This window comes from Aptenodytes patagonicus, chromosome 22 (genome assembly GCF_965638725.1).
Source record: "Aptenodytes patagonicus chromosome 22, bAptPat1.pri.cur, whole genome shotgun sequence".
Lineage (NCBI taxonomy): Eukaryota > Metazoa > Chordata > Aves > Sphenisciformes > Spheniscidae > Aptenodytes > Aptenodytes patagonicus.
This window is the reverse complement of record NC_134970.1, coordinates 2722823-2738819: the sequence shown is the minus strand read 5'-3', so window position 1 is coordinate 2738819 and position 15997 is coordinate 2722823. Positions and strand designations below refer to the sequence as shown.

Below are 15997 nucleotides of genomic sequence, written 5' to 3'. Positions count from 1 at the left end.
CAGATGCCTCCTCTCTCCCCTGACCCAAAATTTGCACTGGAAAAAAAATCCAGTCCCCAAATGCATCCTCCTGCCCCGAGAAGCTGGCCTCGCCGGAGGAAAGTCTGGAGCATGGCCCACGGGACAGCGCAAGAACCCGGAGCCCGCACCCCGTCCTCCTGCTGCCGGACCACAGGAACATTTTGCAACACATATATATATAAAAAAAAATGAAATATTTAATTTCTTTTTTTTTAAAAAAAGAATCCCTGACAAAGTGCTTTACTTAGGATCCTCACCAGTGACGCGGGAGGTGGAAGGTGTTTGACAGGGGGTGTGCATGAGAGCAGGGGAAACTGAGGCATGGAACGCTTACATCCGCAGTGGCTGACTCCGGGAGGGGTCTGCTCTCAGACCTGTGCCGTGGCCATGAGCCCCACTCCTCCCCCAGGACAGCCCGTACGCACTGTGAGCACCGTGAGCGCCGCAGGGCCACCAGTCCACGCACCGGGAAGGGTCACCCGCGGGGCCAAGGTCATGGTCTCTGGCAAGGCATCAGGAGCACTGCCTGGCTCCCTGGCACCGTCACCGCAGGGGGATCTCCCACTCGGGTGCCACACAGCAGTGGTTCAAGGGGGACGGGGCCACCGTGATGCAGCGGCGATTTGGGAGGCTGCTGGTTTGGGAGAGCAGCTCCGGAGATGTGGGAAGCAGCAAGCCCCGGGATGCGCAGCCAGCTGGCCCTGGCGTGTCGAGCGGCGGCCCTCCTGTGTCCTGGCTTGGCCAACCTCTGCGGCTGGGGTGGGGCGGGCGGAGGGCACGGTCCTCCTGGGCAGGGCTCCAGCCTTGGGCATCGTGGGGTGCTCGGCTGGGCCGTGCTCGCGCAGGACAGCCTGGAGCGCGGCAGCGTGCCCGGGGTCAGCAGCAGCTCTTCTTGGGCTTGTCATTGGGAGTAAGTTTGATGGAGTCGGTTAAATAACTCTCAAAAATCCCTTTATACTGGAAAAAGCAGAGAAGAGAAAGGGTGAGTGACGTTAGCTCAGAGTTTAGCCTGAGCGGACCTAAGGACTGGGGAACAGGTTCAGTCTTGATTCGTGATTAAAGACAAAATCCAGGGAAAAGCTGCCTGGCTCAGCTGAGGAGTGGGGCCACCCCGCTTGCTTGGCGTGGGGACACGAAGGTCCCCGTGGGATGGCCGCTAGAGGACAGTGCTAGCGCACTGTGTGGTGCCACATGCCCCATTCCTGTCACCACAGGCAAAGAGAAATAACAATTCTTATTCTTTTCTAACTTTTTTTAGATCTATTTTAAGAAATCAAACACTGATCTGTTTCTCTTCCTGGGGCTCTCCTACACGTTATGAATAGAAGATATTCTGCATCAGAAGGTGGGCTGTGAGGGTCTGTCGGATCAGCTGCGGGGAGCGGCTGAGTCCGGCTCCCACCCAAATCCCTGCTGCGGGCACAGGCTTGGTGCGGGAGCGATGCTCACCGTTGTTAATGCCTGCTTTGCGAGGGTCTCGAAAGCCTCTGCAACATTGATGTTATTCTTGGCGCTGACTTCAAAATAAGGGATGTCTTTCTCCTTGCACCAGGCTGAGGCAATCTCCTTGGGTACCTGCAGGAAAGGAGGATGGAGCCAGGACACAGCCCTGTGCAGGGCTGCCCGTAGCTGCTGGAGAGTTGGCAGAGGGGACGCTCTGGGGCCATCCAGGCACTGCAGGGTGAGGGCAGGATGCCGGCAGCGCAGGCAGCTATCTGAGATACTTAGTTCCTGCTGCCTTCAGTGGGGACAATCTCTGCTGCGAAGGGCAGTGGAGGGATGCTGCTTGTGCCCTCCGAGGGGCACGGGGGAGGCGGCAGCACTGGGTGCCCAGCCGCTCCTCGCCCGGGAGCCCTGGTTTTCATGTGAGCATTGGAAGAAGGCTGGTTCTGCAGGCGAAGGATCAGCGCTCGTAAACTTTTGGGGTACTAAGGCATCCCAATCCATGCACCCTGTTCTCTCTCCTCCACCCTTACCTGCCGATCGCAGATGTCTATTTTGTTCCCCAGGACGACCATGGGGAAATCTTGCTCCCTTGGAATGACCTTCTCCAGGAAGTCATCTCTCCAGTTGTCTAGGGACTCAAAGGACTCCCTGTCCGTCACGTCAAAGGCCAGCATGCAGCCGTCTGAGCCTTTGTAAAAGGTCGACACCATGGACCGGAATCGCTCCTGTCCCCCCGTGTCCCAGATCTAGGGCAGAGAAGGGCACGGGTACAGACACATGACACGAGCGGCGCGGGTGTTTGCAGCCCTGTGCTCTGTTAAGATCAGGGGACCAGCTTCAGGGAGTGCTGAGCCCCCAGAACTCATGCGGGATTTCAGCAGCTGAAAATCAGGCCCTGCAAATCCAGTCCCGCACCTCATGACACCAGTAGACGTCTGGGGACAGCAGGACATGGTGGGACACACGTGCCCGCGGGATCCGGGCAGGCACCCCGGGCAGTCCCAGCCCCGCTCACCTGCAGTTTCAGGGGAGTGTTGTCCACCGCAAGGACTTTGGTCAGGATGCTGGCGCCCAGCGTGGTGCGGTAATCTTCGTAAAACGTCTTGTGCACGTATTGGTGCAGGAGGGAGGTTTTGCCCACGCTGGCGGGAGGGAAGGGACGCGGGTGAGGATTTGTACTGCAAAGCCGGGCTCAGGGGGTCGGTCGCAGCAAGGATGGGGGCTGCACACCCACAGGCTCCCAGACCAGCGCACACGTGGGGCTTCCCTCCCATCGCCAGTGCCGCTCCTTACCCCAGAGCTCCTATGATAATTATCTTCAGATCCACCTTCTTGCTGGCATCCATGGACAGGCCCTGTGGGACAAGAAGGGGTCACCCGGCTGCGGGGATGGGACCGGCTCCCGGCGAGCCCCGTGGCACTGGCGGAGGTGTGGGAGCAGCCACTGCTCCCCACGGCCTCTGCCTCCTCCCACCCCAGCCATCCCGGGGCCTTGGACGTTGCCATGTCCGCACCCTTCCAGCACTGTGTCCGTGCCGTGCCAGCACCCTGCTGCGCTTGCGTCCCGGCAGTGGTGAGGGCAGAAACCCCTGTGCCGAGCCCAGCCCACGTCACCGCCCGGGACCAGCTCCTGAGGTGCCGGTGCACGTCCAGACACGCCACCGCACCGCACCAAATCATCACCATTAGAAGCTACTGTGAGCAACTTCCCTGCCTCTCCCCCTCCCTCTAAAGTGCAGTCCCTGCCCCTAAACCTGACACACACCGGGGCTCCTGGGGAAAATTACATTTATTAAAGAAGACCACGGCCGGCTGGACTTTCTTGGGTGCCCCAAGCACAGCCCAGGGATGCCACCCAGCCCGGGAGCACCCTGAAAGGCTCCCTGCAGGCTACGTCCCCAACGTGTCCTGGTGTCCCCACGTGCTCTGTGCCTGGCCATCCTGAGGCAGGAGCCCTGAGCACCTCCAGCAAACCCCCTCCCCAGGCGGGGACAAGCATCCTCCGGTGGTCTCAGCAGCCCCGTCCGCGTGGCAGCGTCAGGCACGGCACCGGCCAAGGCGCAGATGGAAACACTGACAGCCTCATCTCTGCATTTTTCCCCGATGTGTTGGCCAGCCCTGCGCCGTTCCCCCTTGGCACATCGCCCCTGCCAGGGCGGCTCTTGGCCGTGAGGTCCAGGCTCTCCTGCACCCCCTCTGCCGCTCCAGCCCGGCCGTGGGCAGCATCCTTGGCACAGGCAGAGCCTTGTGTCTCAGCATGCACAAACTTTCCAGTCCTTTTGCCAGTGCCGGACAGCTTTCTCAGAGGCCAGGCAGTTTAAAACTCAAAATGGAGTTTCCCAACCTTTTTGCCTGCTGGCTGTTGCTCCAGGGGTCCCCCGCTCAGCTGCAGTCTTGGCCGCAGCCCCGGTGGCAGGAGGGGCCGGAGGGCAGCGCACTAACCTGCCGGGGCATCTGTCTGCCGGGCGGCCGAGGCTCTCGGCTCCGTTCCAGCCGGCGTCCCGGGGAGGGAAGAGGCGAGAGAGGAGGATCCAGGAAAGGGCGGCCGTCCCCGGCGCTGATTCCCGCCTGCCCGCCGCCCGGGGAAGGCGGCTGTGGGGCCCCGTGCCGTGACATCAGCAGAAAGGGGCTGAGATCCTGCCGGAGCCGGTGGAGGAGCCGCGGGCGGGCGCTGGGATGTCACAGCGTTTCCCTCGGCTCCGAGGCTCTGCTGGGCGCTCCCTGGCTCAGGGTCTGACAGTGGAAAGAGAACAAGGTTCCCTCATCTGCTGGAGTTTGGGATTGACTTTTGGCCTTTTCTCTTGCTCAGGATCCCCCGGTACCTTTTACCCACCTCCCCGGGACCTCTTACCTGCATTCCTGCCGGGGGATTATTTGGGGCTGAGAACAAAACCCCAGTGGGGCTATTGGCAGCATCCCCGGAGCCCGTGGGAGCCACCCTGGACTTTGCTCAGGCAGCTCTGATAGCGTGGGATGGGATAAGCGGCTTTGGGAGCTGGGGACGGCGGGGGGATGGTGGCAAGCGAGGTGGGGCTGGGGTCTCAGTCTGGCAGAGAGCAGGGAGCAGATGGGCAACCCCCCCCTTTGAGGGGGCTGTGGGCTCTGTGTGGCTTCGTCTCTTTTTGCAGGCAGGAGGAGAGGGGCAGGGTGGGAAGCAGGAGTGTTTGCAGCCCCTTGGTACACCATGCCATATCCATGCAACCCCTAGTCCTTAGGGGATCCCACCCAGCACCCACGGCCAACGCCAGCATCCCACAGGCACCCTAAAAGGAGGGGACCATGTCAGGATGGGAGCCCTGGTAACCACAACTGGTGGCATCTCCTGGAGGAGGACGTGTTCAGCTGGCAAGTGGGATTTTGGGGATTTCAGCTGCCACTGTGGAGCAACCAAGGAAGCCTCTGGCCATCTCTCTGAGCATCAGGCTGGTGGCCACGGCTCTTTGGCATGGGAAAACCCACTTGGCCGTGGCTGCAAAGGCAGAGCTGTGCTCCCCAGCATGCAAGGGCAGGTCCTGAGCCTTTGCCAAGCATTCGATAGGATTCGGGGTTTGCACCGGGAGCAGGGTGTCCCCCCCTTCTGTGAACCCTCCTGGCTCCCTCACACTGAACAACAACCACTGGTCGCCTTGGAGGGACCCCGCATCTGGGGACATAGGGCGACCCACGGGTCCCCCCACATCCCCGGGGATGCGGCGTCCCTCCGAGGCCACCGGCTTTTGCTTTTCTACTGGCTGCCCTCATTTTTGTAGATTTTTTTTCCTGTAGACATCCCTTATGGGATCTCAGGGAAGATCACTGCACTCAGCAGGACAAACCCTCCCCCTCCTCCTTCCCAGGTGTAATTTTGGGACCTGTCTGGCCAGAAAAATCTGTTTTTTCCCCCACAGGGCAAGCGCAGGGAGGAGCTGGGATGAGGCAGGAGAAGCACCTGAGCCAGTTCTCACCAGCAGTGGGTAAAAGGCTGTTCCCCTGCAGCAGGTCTCTCCTAATCCCTGTTTTCAGCCTATTTTCGTCGTGCTACTTCACCTTTGCCCTTGCAGCGAGACTCCATTGCCCAACCTCCCCCTCGACTACTTCTGCCCTCATTCCTCTCCACGTGTCCCTCCGAGCCCGGTGGGATGGACGTTGCTCAGCCGGTCAGATGATTGATGCCTCTCCATGCCGGTGGAGATGGGGTTTGTGGTTGCGTTGCTATAGATGATGCCCACAGCCACTTCTGCTTTCGGGCAGGAGGGGCTGTACCCATCAGGGTGCCCAGCCTGGGCTCAGCGCCGGCTCCGACTTTTGTTTGATCTTATGAGAAAAGGGATTTTCCCAGAGCTCCTGCTCTCCCTACGACTCCTGGTGTGAGCTTCACCCTGAACGAAGGCGGTGGGAGCGGTGGTGCAGACGAGGCGATGGCCAACACATTGCTCAGCAGCTCCTGCAACCACAGCTACAAGCCTGTCCTGATTGCTTCACCAAGTCAGCAATTCTGAGGAAAAAAGCATGGTTTTTGTGCCCTGTGACTATGAGGAAGATCTCGCAGCTAGGAGACGATGAAACGCGGGCTGGGGACTGCCACGTCCAGAGGAAAGGCTCATGTGGACAAGGAGAGGTCGGGCTGTTCCCTGCAGCAAGGCTCACAGGGCAGTGAGAATGAGGGAAGGGGAAGAAAGCAAAAGGAGTCCAAGTGACTAAACTGTTCCCTGCGGATGTTCAGCCACCTCTGCTCCCCAGGGGACAGAGGCAGCCCGGTTGGTCCCTATTTCCCTATTCGGATGCTCAGTATTTGTTAGAGTAACATCCCCTGAGCATCTGCCGTGCGTGGGAAGGAGGACTGGAGAGGACCCCCCGAGACCTGCCGAGAGGGCATGGGATGCACACTGCACCGGTCGAGTCCAGGCTGGGCCACCTCTTGCTGCCGGTCAGTGTTCAGGGACACCAGGTGGTCCCTCGTCGTGCTGGGGAAGCTGGATGCTCCCCCAATGCCTACGGCTGCGGTGATGGGCTGGTGCCCAGCAGCACCTTGGCGTGCTAAGAGTTAAGCTGGAAGAGGGAGAGGAGACCTTTGTCCAGCTGCCCCCGCACCTTATCTGCTCAGTGCCTGGGGAAAGCACAGCTGAGGTGAAGTCAACACAGGAACCGGTTTCAGAAACCGTATGTTGGTCAGTGGCACAATCAATGTTTCTGAGTAAGTCAGATATTTTCTTTTATTGCAAACGACAAGGCTGAGCCGCAAAGTTTACAACCCGATCTGAATTTTCCAGCGCTCTCAGACCCAACCCTGAAGTTTGCTCCAGTCTGGGAAAGATGCAGCAGCCGCAAAGCCCAGCCCCGGCACGAGGACCCCAGCACCTCAGCCCCGATGCCAGCCCGCTGCAGGGCCTTGCTTCAGCGTCAGCCAGGAAAACTGAGCAAAGGCACGGATAAAAATAACCCTTCTCTGTGCTTCCCTTTCTCGCTGCCTTCCATGCGTGTCTCGGGATGCATCATGCATGAGCCACGATTGCTCATGCTTTCTCCCACATCCCTTGCACTGTCAGCAAGTCACATGCGCTGCCGTGATTCACGGGGAGCCGCATGGCCGGCAGCCCCCTGCAGCCCCCCACAGCTCCCCCGGCCCCCGCCGCCCTCCGAGCCAGCCCAGCCCGCGGCCGCTGGCTGCAGAGTTTGGCAGCTGGTTTGCCCTCTCTCGCTTCGTGCACCCACCAACCACGTTGTCTTTGCAAGTGTCCCAGGGATCAAAGCAAAATTCACTGGAAATCACCAGTTGTTCTGGGAGTTTTGTGGCGCAGAAAGAGCCCCAGGGTCTCTCCAGTCTCATAGTCACCTTCTTGTTTATCGGCACCAGCTCAGCCTGCTGAAGCGACACATTTTCCCGGTGAATTTGCTGCTCACCCAGCTCCTGCCCTGCCCCTACCTGCAGCCGTTGCCTCGGGCTCGGCGGGGAGCTTGGGGATGCCCAGAGCCGCCTGCTGGGACTTTCTGCTCTACGTGGGCAAAGTCTCCTCTTCTACCAGCGTGGAAATCCCAGCTAAGGACCATGGGGGCTGACCTTTCAGATCCAATGCTGCCCAGGGGCAGCAGCATCTCCTGCACCGCCAAGGCTCCCTCCAGAGCAGGGAGACTCCGGTAACACTGAGCGTGCAGCCCTGGTAGTGCCATGGGGGCACCGAGGATTTTAGCTCGGCGGGGAGGAGGGCAGGGGCCAGGGAAGGAGGATTTAACAATCCAGTGCATCCCAGCCGAGATCTGCAGGGTTGCTGCTGTGCTCGTCACAACATGAGCATGGCAGGTTTTGTTTTATTAAAGCTTTTATTGACCCATTTTTAAAAAAAGAGAATCTGCGAAGCAGATCACAGAGCTGCTCAAGACATTTTTATATTCACTATGAAATGGCTTCCTGGCACGGGCCGAACTTCTGCTGGGGTCTTCAGCCGTGGTCCCCAGGTGTCTTCATCACCTCCGGGGACGCTGATGCAGCGGTGAAGTCCCCTGCCCTGCCCGAGGGCAGCAGCCCAATGGCTCCGTTCCCCTCCTGACCCACGGGATGCCACAGCCCTAAGGGACGGCGGGGGCCAACCCCACCCTGTTATTTCCACGGTCAAAGACGGAGTAAAACTGACGGATGAAAACGTCGCCCAAAATCCAGAGGGGTCCAGCGGGAGGGGCGATGTCCATCCCCTGGAAGCCACTGGTGCAGAAGGCCATGCCGTCGCTGTACTCCTGGGGAAGGAGAAGTGCAAAGCTGCGGACGAACCCGAGAGCCTCATGCACACGGAAACGTGCAGGAATTGCGACTGCAGGTCCCGTGCACGAAGCAGTGGGGCTCATCACTCGCTGGGACACATGGCTCAGCTCCCGAGGTGGCTCGGGGCCACCTTTGTCTCCAGAGCCACTTTTCCAACCCATCAGATGGGAATTGGGGGCGCTGGTGCTGGTGGAGCCGTAGCCGTACCATGAGGGTGTAGGCCTGGGCGCTGAGCGTGTAGGGGAGCCCGTTGATGGTGAAGGTCACGCTGGGCATCATGTTGAGGTTGCTGCACTCCATGGCATACTGCAAAAGAGCTGGGCAGCTCAGGGGTGCTGCTCCATGGGAGGTCCCTCCCGGCAGGGTGGGGGTCCCAGGGCTTTGCCCCCTCCTCTCCCCACCCTCGTTCTCACCTCTCCATCCACAGGCATGGCACCAATATAGCTTTGTAACTCTTTTATATCCTTGGTGGGACCTGTGATGAGCGACGTCCCGGTGTCCACGATGGCCTGGCAGCCATTCCCGCAGAAAGCCACTGTCCCATCGAGACTGATGCTGGAAGAGGAGGAAAGAGAGAAGGACCAGGAGGGACTTGTCCTGCTCCCCCGCCCCAGCCCAACCCTTCCCTCCCTGCCCAGCACCACTCACTTGTCCAGCTGGATCTGCCAGTACCCTTGCTGGGTGACCGGCACCCAGTTCAGGGTTCCCGTGAAGCGAGAGGGGTCAAAGCCACCAAAGAGCAGCTCTCCTCCCAGGGAGGAGTCGGGGTTCCTGGCAGGAGGAGGAGGAGACGTGAGGGATTTTCCCTCTTTTGCATCGCATTTTAAACAGGTGGATTTATACCCACTCTCTCCCCACAAATGCTTAGGGTCATTTGCTTTATTCCTGTAAGGCCTCAGGTCTGTGATGCTCAGCATGGTTCCAAAAAAACCCTTTATCTCAGTAAAACATCCTGATTTTAGCAGCCCCCCCTAAAAGCAATGCCTGAGTCTAAGCAACAGCCCGGAGCAAAGCCGTGTCCGTACGTGCTCATGTAGACGGAGAACATGGGCAGCTCCACCAGATTTTGTGCCATCATGTTGTCGAAGACGGGGCTGACCCCATCCACGGCCAGCGAGGGGTAAGCCAGCCCCAGGATCCCATCAAATGCGGCATCCAGGAAGGCTTTTCCCGGCTCGCTGACGCTCTCTGCAAACTGCTGGTTGCTCACGGTGAGGCCCTCGACCTGCAGGGAGGAGGAGGCTCGATGGTGATGCTGCGTCTGTAGGCCAGTCCCAGGCACGCTATCCAGAGCAGGAGAAACCAATATGACTCACAACTACTTGATCAGATCCGATGACCCCCGTCAAACTGCCGGTCCCGTACTGGATGGAGAAGGGGGTCCCTATTGCTTGGTACGTGTTGGACTGTGACGGCTGAAACTTGGCATGTGTAGCTGGGGAAGAAGATAGGAGCTGTCACCAGAAATGTTGTTTATCTGCATGGCCACGGATGCCAGGAGCCCCCGCCACGGCCGGCGGCAGTGACCGGCCTTGGAGCAAACCGATGGGAAGTCGTGGCATCGCCGAAATGCCTGTGTCACAGGCATGCTGCCAAGGGAAAGAGCTGCTCACGAGACAACAGGGCATGCTGGCGTTTTGAGGAGGGATAAAACTTACCCCATTTCAATCTGCCTGAAAGGTGTGAGGTTTGTTAAGGGGAGCAGAATTAGCTCGTGCAATATTTTTATGAGACCTGAAGATCAGCACTGCTGTTCCTGTGTTACAGACAGAAGCAGCCCCACGGACACTGCTGTATCCAGCTATTTTCCCGAACCCTCCTTGGGCTCTGCTGGAAGCACCTGACGAGCCCTGGGGCTGCTCGGAGATGCTCTGTGTCCTGGGGCAGGAGGTCTGGACTCGCCAGGGCCGGCTCATCGCTGACAGCCCAAACAAGCCTGGTGCTTGTCACCCACCGAGCCCCCGGGCAGCCAGCCCAGAGCCACGCCGTGGTTTCTGTGCTCACCTTGTTCCTGCCACCCAGCCCCTTGTTGACAAGCTACGTTGCTATCATCTTTGCTTGTTTGTTTAAAGGCTCTCCCATAAGAATGGCCTAAAGAGCACATCCGATATCTCCCGTGGGCTGATGGTGCTGGGTGCTGGTGGTGTGATCGCCACCTGCGCCTGAGCAAACAAACCTGCTGAGGCTCCCCCGGCTCGCACCCCGGATTTCTGTTATCTGCGTGTGCCTTGGAGGGCTCAGCTGGGTGAGAAGGTCCCCCCAAGGCCCCTAGGCTGTGTGTGCTGATCACCCCACAGCCTCTCTGGGGCCACCCCCAGGGGTGTCACCCAGGGTCCCACTGCAGCTGGCCGGAGGGGGACGGCCGGTTGGGGAGCCCCTGCTCACCGCAGGCTTTGCTGACGCAGTAGACAGACGGCACCCAGAGGTTGGAGGAGCCCGTGTCGAATATCACGGTGAAGTTCTGCGGAGGGGTCCCGATGGAGATCTGCCCGAAATACTCCATCTAGCAAAGAGCAGAGCCGTTAGCTGTCGGCACGCCAAGAAATCCTGGCCAAGGGGAGCCTGTGCCGGGGTGTCTGCAGAGAACTGATGGGGTTCGGTGCAGGGGATGGCTGACACCGGGGCAATGTTTGATCTGTCACGGCAACATTGTGCCAGGTGAAATAAAGGAGCCAAATCTTTAAGGAACAACAAGGCAAGGCGAGAACAAAAGGCAGGACGGCAGGTGTGGGCGCCATCCTCTTCCTGCTGGATTCAGCAGGAAGGCCAGGCCCCGAGGGGACCCTCATTGGTGGGATGCAGACAGTGGCAGGGGCTTTGGGGACAGGACCCTCACGCTGCTGGGGAATGGGAAGGGCCTGGGGAACACCCTCCACCTCTGGCTCTGGGTCTTTTGTGGTGAGATCTTCTCTGATGCGTGTGGTACGTGTTAGCTTTGGAGGAAATCTGTCTCCCCGCCATGTGCCCAAGAGCACTGCAGGCTCGGGGAGCGTGGCAGGCAGGGAGAGGGCTGGCAGCGCCTGCCATGAATGCGGTCCCTTGTCCCCTCTCATCATCACATTCCTGAGAACAAAGGACCAGGCAGGAGCGGGCAGGCAGCGAGCCCTGGCACGCTGGGGCACTGGCTGCAGGCGTGCTCCGTTAGCAGGCGTGGGCTTTATGGGAAGCATTTGGGGACCACTCATGCAAACTAATGTGCTTTTGGGGTGTCTGCGGCACGCTACTGGGACTCAGTACCCCCCAGCCCTCGGTGCCGCCACGCTTACGTCCAGGTAGTTGATGAGAGGCTCGCTGGCATCTGTGAAGGCAGTGCAGTCCTCGCTGTACTGGACCATGTCGAGCCTGTGGGCTTTCCAAAAGTGGGAGAGCTGCCCACGGTCCCGCAGCAACTTCCGCAGGGAGCGGTGCCGCATCAGGGTCACCCTGGGGGAGCAAGGGTCCTGGTCACTCGCCCGGGGCCGCGTATGCTGCCGATGTCATGCACCCCCTTCATCTGCCCTGAGGGTCCCAGTGCCACCGGCGTGCAGGTCTAGAGCCTGCTTCCCTGCATCCCCCGCTGCAATGCTTTCTTGCCGAGGCACAGTGAAACAGGGGACTTGATCTGTTTTAGGAGGCAGCAAACCAAGGGCAAAGCTGGCAGGGGAGCCCGCACGCCCCAGCACAGGCCTGCTCGCAGCAATGGGTTGGGCAGGAGCTCAGCATGACTGATGGAAAAGGACCCTCAGGCTGGGAGAGGGGACTTCATGCCGGCATTATCTGCCCTGTCTGTTTGCACAGCCCTCGGCTGCAGCCGGCAGCTCATCCTGCAGACCTCGCTGCAGCCCACTGCCGCTGGCGGGGTCTGCCCAGAGAGATGGAGATGGCCACGGAGCCAACGGTCTGATGGAAGGAAACCAGCAAAGCCCCGTGTGGTCCCTGCGTAGTCCCTGAGTGGTCCCCACGCTCCCGTGCAGCTGCAGGGTGTCCGTGCCAGGGGAGCTCAGCTCTGCCCTTTCATCACTGCCACACTGGCAGGACCCTGGGAACAAAGCCCCTCCAAGAGCCCAGGGAGCTGGCGTGCACCCTGGGGACCCCCTTACCTTTTCAAGCTGCTGGCCAGGGAGAGGCAGAGCACAGTGAGGAGGAGGAGGTGCTTCATGTCGGCGGCTCGGCGGCAGCGCTGGCCTCGGCCGGGCTCTGCGGGTGCAGGCAGTGCCGTGGCGTTGTTCTTATACCAACAGGTACACCCTCGCCCCGGTGTACCAGCGCCTGCGATAACGCCCCTTTCAATGTCAACACAGGGCTTTGGCAGTGGAAATGAATCACTGACCACATCCCAGGTGAGGCAGAGCGAGCGCACCAGGGTCAAGTTTGTTTTTGTGGGCGAGGGGCTGGCAGCGGCAGAGCAGGACGGTGCACGGGGACCTGCCGGGACTGGGCAGGGGGTTGTGTTGGCCGCTTTTGGGGGCAGCAAAGGTCCCGCAGCAGGAGCAGAATGGGGTCTTCATCCCAGCGCCAGCCCCTTATCCACTGGAAACCACACGGCCCGGCTGAGCTGGTGGAACCCCCCCTAAATGTTCCGGGGGAGCGTTTCCCCTTTTCTTTGCCCTACAGCTGCCCCCAGGGACCTGCCCATGGACATGGGGTGCCCCACACCCCGACGGCTGCGGGGGGGGTGCAGGAAAGGGATGCGTTTGTTGCATTGGGCAGCTGCTGAACAAACTTTAAAAGGTGAAGACTAATTAGCAGTGATGAACTGCTCAGGAATCTGCAACTTTCCCTTTTAAATAGCAGTCAGAGTCATCAAAGCATGGTCAGGAAGAAGTGTTTTGCATGGAAGACAGTTACATGTTGCCTTACAGCCACTAATGGGCTCTTCCCCAGCGGCTGATTTTTGTTTAACACAGGATGGCCGTCTCATTAAGCCCCTGTGAATGCAAATAAAAAACGCTAATGAACAAATAAAGCCTTCAGATACAGAGGGGAGGCGAGCGGGGGGAGGCGAGGACTTTCTTGCTGCCACCATCTCTCAGACACGTGGCTGAAGGCTTCTGATGATGCTGTGTCGTCCTTGTGGGTTTTTTCCATGTTTATGGCACTATAATAACTGGTCATGGGTGCCGCAAAGGGAGGTGTTTTACCCAGTGAGCACCGTTTATGTAATTAACGGGGTTTCTACCCTTAGCACTGTGCTAATCAAATTAAAGTCCTCGCCTGCGAGGCACAGGTACCGGCGGGGCCGTGAGCCCGACACGGCCACCTGAAACCCCGGCTAATGGGGAATGGCCTGAGAAGGAGACGACTCGTGTCTCCTGTTATGGGGGTCTTGTCTCTCCATCCCTGGGAGCTGCTGCCGGGCTCCTCCTCTCCGTGGCTTCGCAGGGAGATTAAGCTTAAAAGAATCTCATCAAAGGTTTCTTCGATGTGAGCGTGGAGACGCGGGGCATGGCAGAGTTGACACTGATGGCAGACGCAGCCGTTTTTTCCAAGTCAAGTGCAAATTCCCTGCATTTCCCCATGCCCAGGTTGGTGGCTGCAGTGTTTTTTACCGAGTAGCTTTTATACAAAGTTATTATTTATTTCCCTTTTAAGATGCAGCTTAATGTACTGGCCTCCCTTCTCATCCTAATCGTATATTCATAGAAGGGATTTAAAAAAAAACTTCCTAAAACAAAACCAATTGCAGCAAGTGCCAGATCAGCTGAAAGCAGCAAGTCGAATGTTACGGACATGGTTTATAACCTGAAAATCCGGTAAGAAAATCCAGCCTGAAGGGTCATTGGGCTTCTGAGATAAATGTGCGTATGAGCTGTAGCACAGACAAGCTGAATACTTTAAGCGAAATAGTTTATTTAGTGGAAAAGATCCCCAATTGGATCATAATAATCTGCAAACTCGTGACAGTAGATGCAGCGTTGAAATATGAAGATTAAAGAAATAAAGAGGCCAAACCTTTCATTTAGGAATTTTTGAAGTTAAGCAAATCTATTTCTATTTTTATTTAGTTATTTTAAACGTAATTTTAAAACTCTTAAAGGCAAATCAAACGTTTATTTCAAGTCTAACAAAATGGCTTTTTTCTCTTTCTTTTGGGAGCCAATGCAAGGCTCGGCCATATTTGTCCAGAAAATTGAGAGAAAAGGCTTTGCTTCGTATGCACTTTCAGCTATTTCTCAACGTTTGAAATACACTGCACACGCAGACGGGGGAGCTGCGCCGTTTCCAACGCACGGTGCCCCTCGCCTTGGCGGGGGTCAGCCGTGGCGCTGCCCGTCCCTGCCTGGCGCTGCCCGGCCGCCTGCGCCTGGGGTGTCGGTGCTGCCTTTACGGCACCTCCTGATGTGGCGGAGAGAGCCCAGAGCGACGGAGCAAAACATGCAGAATTATTCGTAAGACTGGGGGCCTTTGAATCCGAACAGTAGAAAAAGCACTTACATTCAGTAGAAATGTAATGAAACGTGATTGCCAGATACCGGAACATCCCAGGTTCTTATAAGCAATATATGGCCTATATATAGTCCTGTATTACTTCCAGGCAGTAGCTGTCATAAAGTGTATCTCACCCCATCCAGCTTTACATACTTGCCCTCAGATACGTTAGAAATAGGTTATGCACCTTGTGCAAAAAACATGCCTCTTGCCGGCTCAGCGTACGGCGCTTTACTCATTTTAAGAAACCTGCTTTCAGGCTAAAAATATGTTATCTGTGTTCTTTTTTTATATTTCCTTTAGTTTAGCCACTTCCACGATTAGCTCTGACTGATTCAAATCGCACACAAGTAGCATTTTCTGAAAAGCCTTTCTTCTGTTTATCAAATACTTCTTCCACCTGTTAATCTGTTTATACATCACTGAGCACTTGAAAGAGTGAAACCCTGCAATAGCAAACACTCACTTTAAAAAAAAAATAATAAACCCAAGCAAGCTTCAGTTAAATATTTACCCGTGGCACAGAAGCTGTGGGAAAAGCAGGACTAAAATCCCCCTGTGATGGAGGTGATGGATGTCGTGGTCCCTGCGGTCCCAGGGGATGGTGGGGAAACGAGGGCAGCAACTCACCCACGACGGGGACCTGGCAGGGGACCCCAACTCGCAATGCAGCTCCTGGGGGTGAACTCCGACGGCGCCTGGCAGCTGAGGGTACGTAGAGTTTCTCAGGAGCCGGTCTTCTCTTTGCCTTTAGGAAGTCTGGGGGGATTCGCTGAGATGCTAGGGTGTTATTTCCCCAGGACAGCATTGCTACAGGAGCGTGGGGGTGATGGAGATGTTTAAACACCAGCGGGCACCGTCCCCAGGAGTCAGGGACCCCGTGAGAAGGGGGGTCCCTCGCTCCCTGCCCATCTCCTGCCAGGGAAGAAGCACAAGAGAGGCCGGGCTGCTGCAGGGCATCTCCAGCACCAGAACGCTGTCTCAGTGTGAGAGCTGCAAAATCAGTTCCTATGGAGCAGTGGCCCAGCGCTCCCCAAATCTGCTGCGAACCGACGGGAGTGGGTCTGCCAGTCTGCCGTTTGCACCCCGCTGTTTTTGAGTGACACCGCAAGTTACTACTGACCAGAAAATTTTTCCAGAAAGTGGTCGGGTGGAGACCCGTTCACCCCCAGCAGACACCAAGCCATGCCAGGCTCTGGGACCACGTCCCTTATGATTTAAAATGTTTTACCTCTATAGAAGACCTGGAAGCACCCAGAGCAATTTTTGGGTGGCAGCTGAATTGCTCAGCACTGAGCCAGCTCCGTTGCTGCTGGGCAGAGCTCTCTGCCCTCGGGGACCGCTCTGTTCCACCAAAGCTCAGCTGCATTTTAGCACAAAGCTGCTGGA

At 57.8% G+C, this 15997-nt stretch overlaps 2 protein-coding genes across 4 annotated transcripts; both read right to left on the bottom strand.

Moving 5' to 3' along the window:
• Positions 1 to 202: 202 nt before the first annotated feature.
• On the bottom strand, positions 203 to 3981 carry RAB7B (RAB7B, member RAS oncogene family). 3 transcript variants are annotated; one of them, XM_076357905.1, is made up of 6 exons: positions 3910 to 3981; positions 2761 to 2822; positions 2483 to 2609; positions 1998 to 2213; positions 1471 to 1596; positions 203 to 978 (listed from the first exon to the last, which is right to left on the bottom strand). In XM_076357905.1, the coding sequence occupies exons 1-6, from the start codon at positions 3919 to 3921 to the stop codon at positions 898 to 900; spliced, it is 624 nt and encodes a 207-aa protein (XP_076214020.1). In that variant the 5' UTR covers positions 3922 to 3981; the 3' UTR covers positions 203 to 897. The 3 variants fall into 3 exon arrangements, with proteins under 3 accessions (XP_076214020.1, XP_076214021.1, XP_076214022.1); XM_076357906.1 differs by having other exon boundaries at positions 3812 to 3977; XM_076357907.1 differs by lacking the exon at positions 1471 to 1596.
• Positions 3982 to 7755: 3774 nt separating this feature from the next.
• On the bottom strand, positions 7756 to 11527 carry CTSE (cathepsin E). The gene is made up of 8 exons (XM_076357874.1): positions 11467 to 11527; positions 10586 to 10703; positions 9517 to 9635; positions 9226 to 9425; positions 8849 to 8971; positions 8614 to 8755; positions 8408 to 8506; positions 7756 to 8175 (listed from the first exon to the last, which is right to left on the bottom strand). Exons 2-8 carry the CDS (start codon positions 10701 to 10703, stop codon positions 8011 to 8013), a joined length of 966 nt encoding a protein of 321 aa, XP_076213989.1. The 5' UTR covers positions 11467 to 11527; the 3' UTR covers positions 7756 to 8010.
• Positions 11528 to 15997: the final 4470 nt, after the last annotated feature.

Coding starts and splice junctions, on each gene's coding strand:
- RAB7B (XM_076357905.1), bottom strand. Junction 2,610..2,760: donor ATTATCATAGGAGCTCTGGG/GTAAGGAGCGGC, acceptor CCCTCCCGCCAG/CGTGGGCAAAACCTCCCTCC. Junction 2,214..2,482: donor ACACTCCCCTGAAACTGCAG/GTGAGCGGGGCT, acceptor TCTCTGCCCTAG/ATCTGGGACACGGGGGGACA.
- CTSE (XM_076357874.1), bottom strand. CDS start 10,703: ATGGAGTATTTCGGGCAGATCTCCATCGGGACCCCTCCGCAGAACTTC. Junction 9,426..9,516: donor TCGGATCTGATCAAGTAGTT/GTGAGTCATATT, acceptor TCCTCCCTGCAG/GTCGAGGGCCTCACCGTGAG. Junction 8,176..8,407: donor CCCAGGCCTACACCCTCATG/GTACGGCTACGG, acceptor CTCCTTCCCCAG/GAGTACAGCGACGGCATGGC.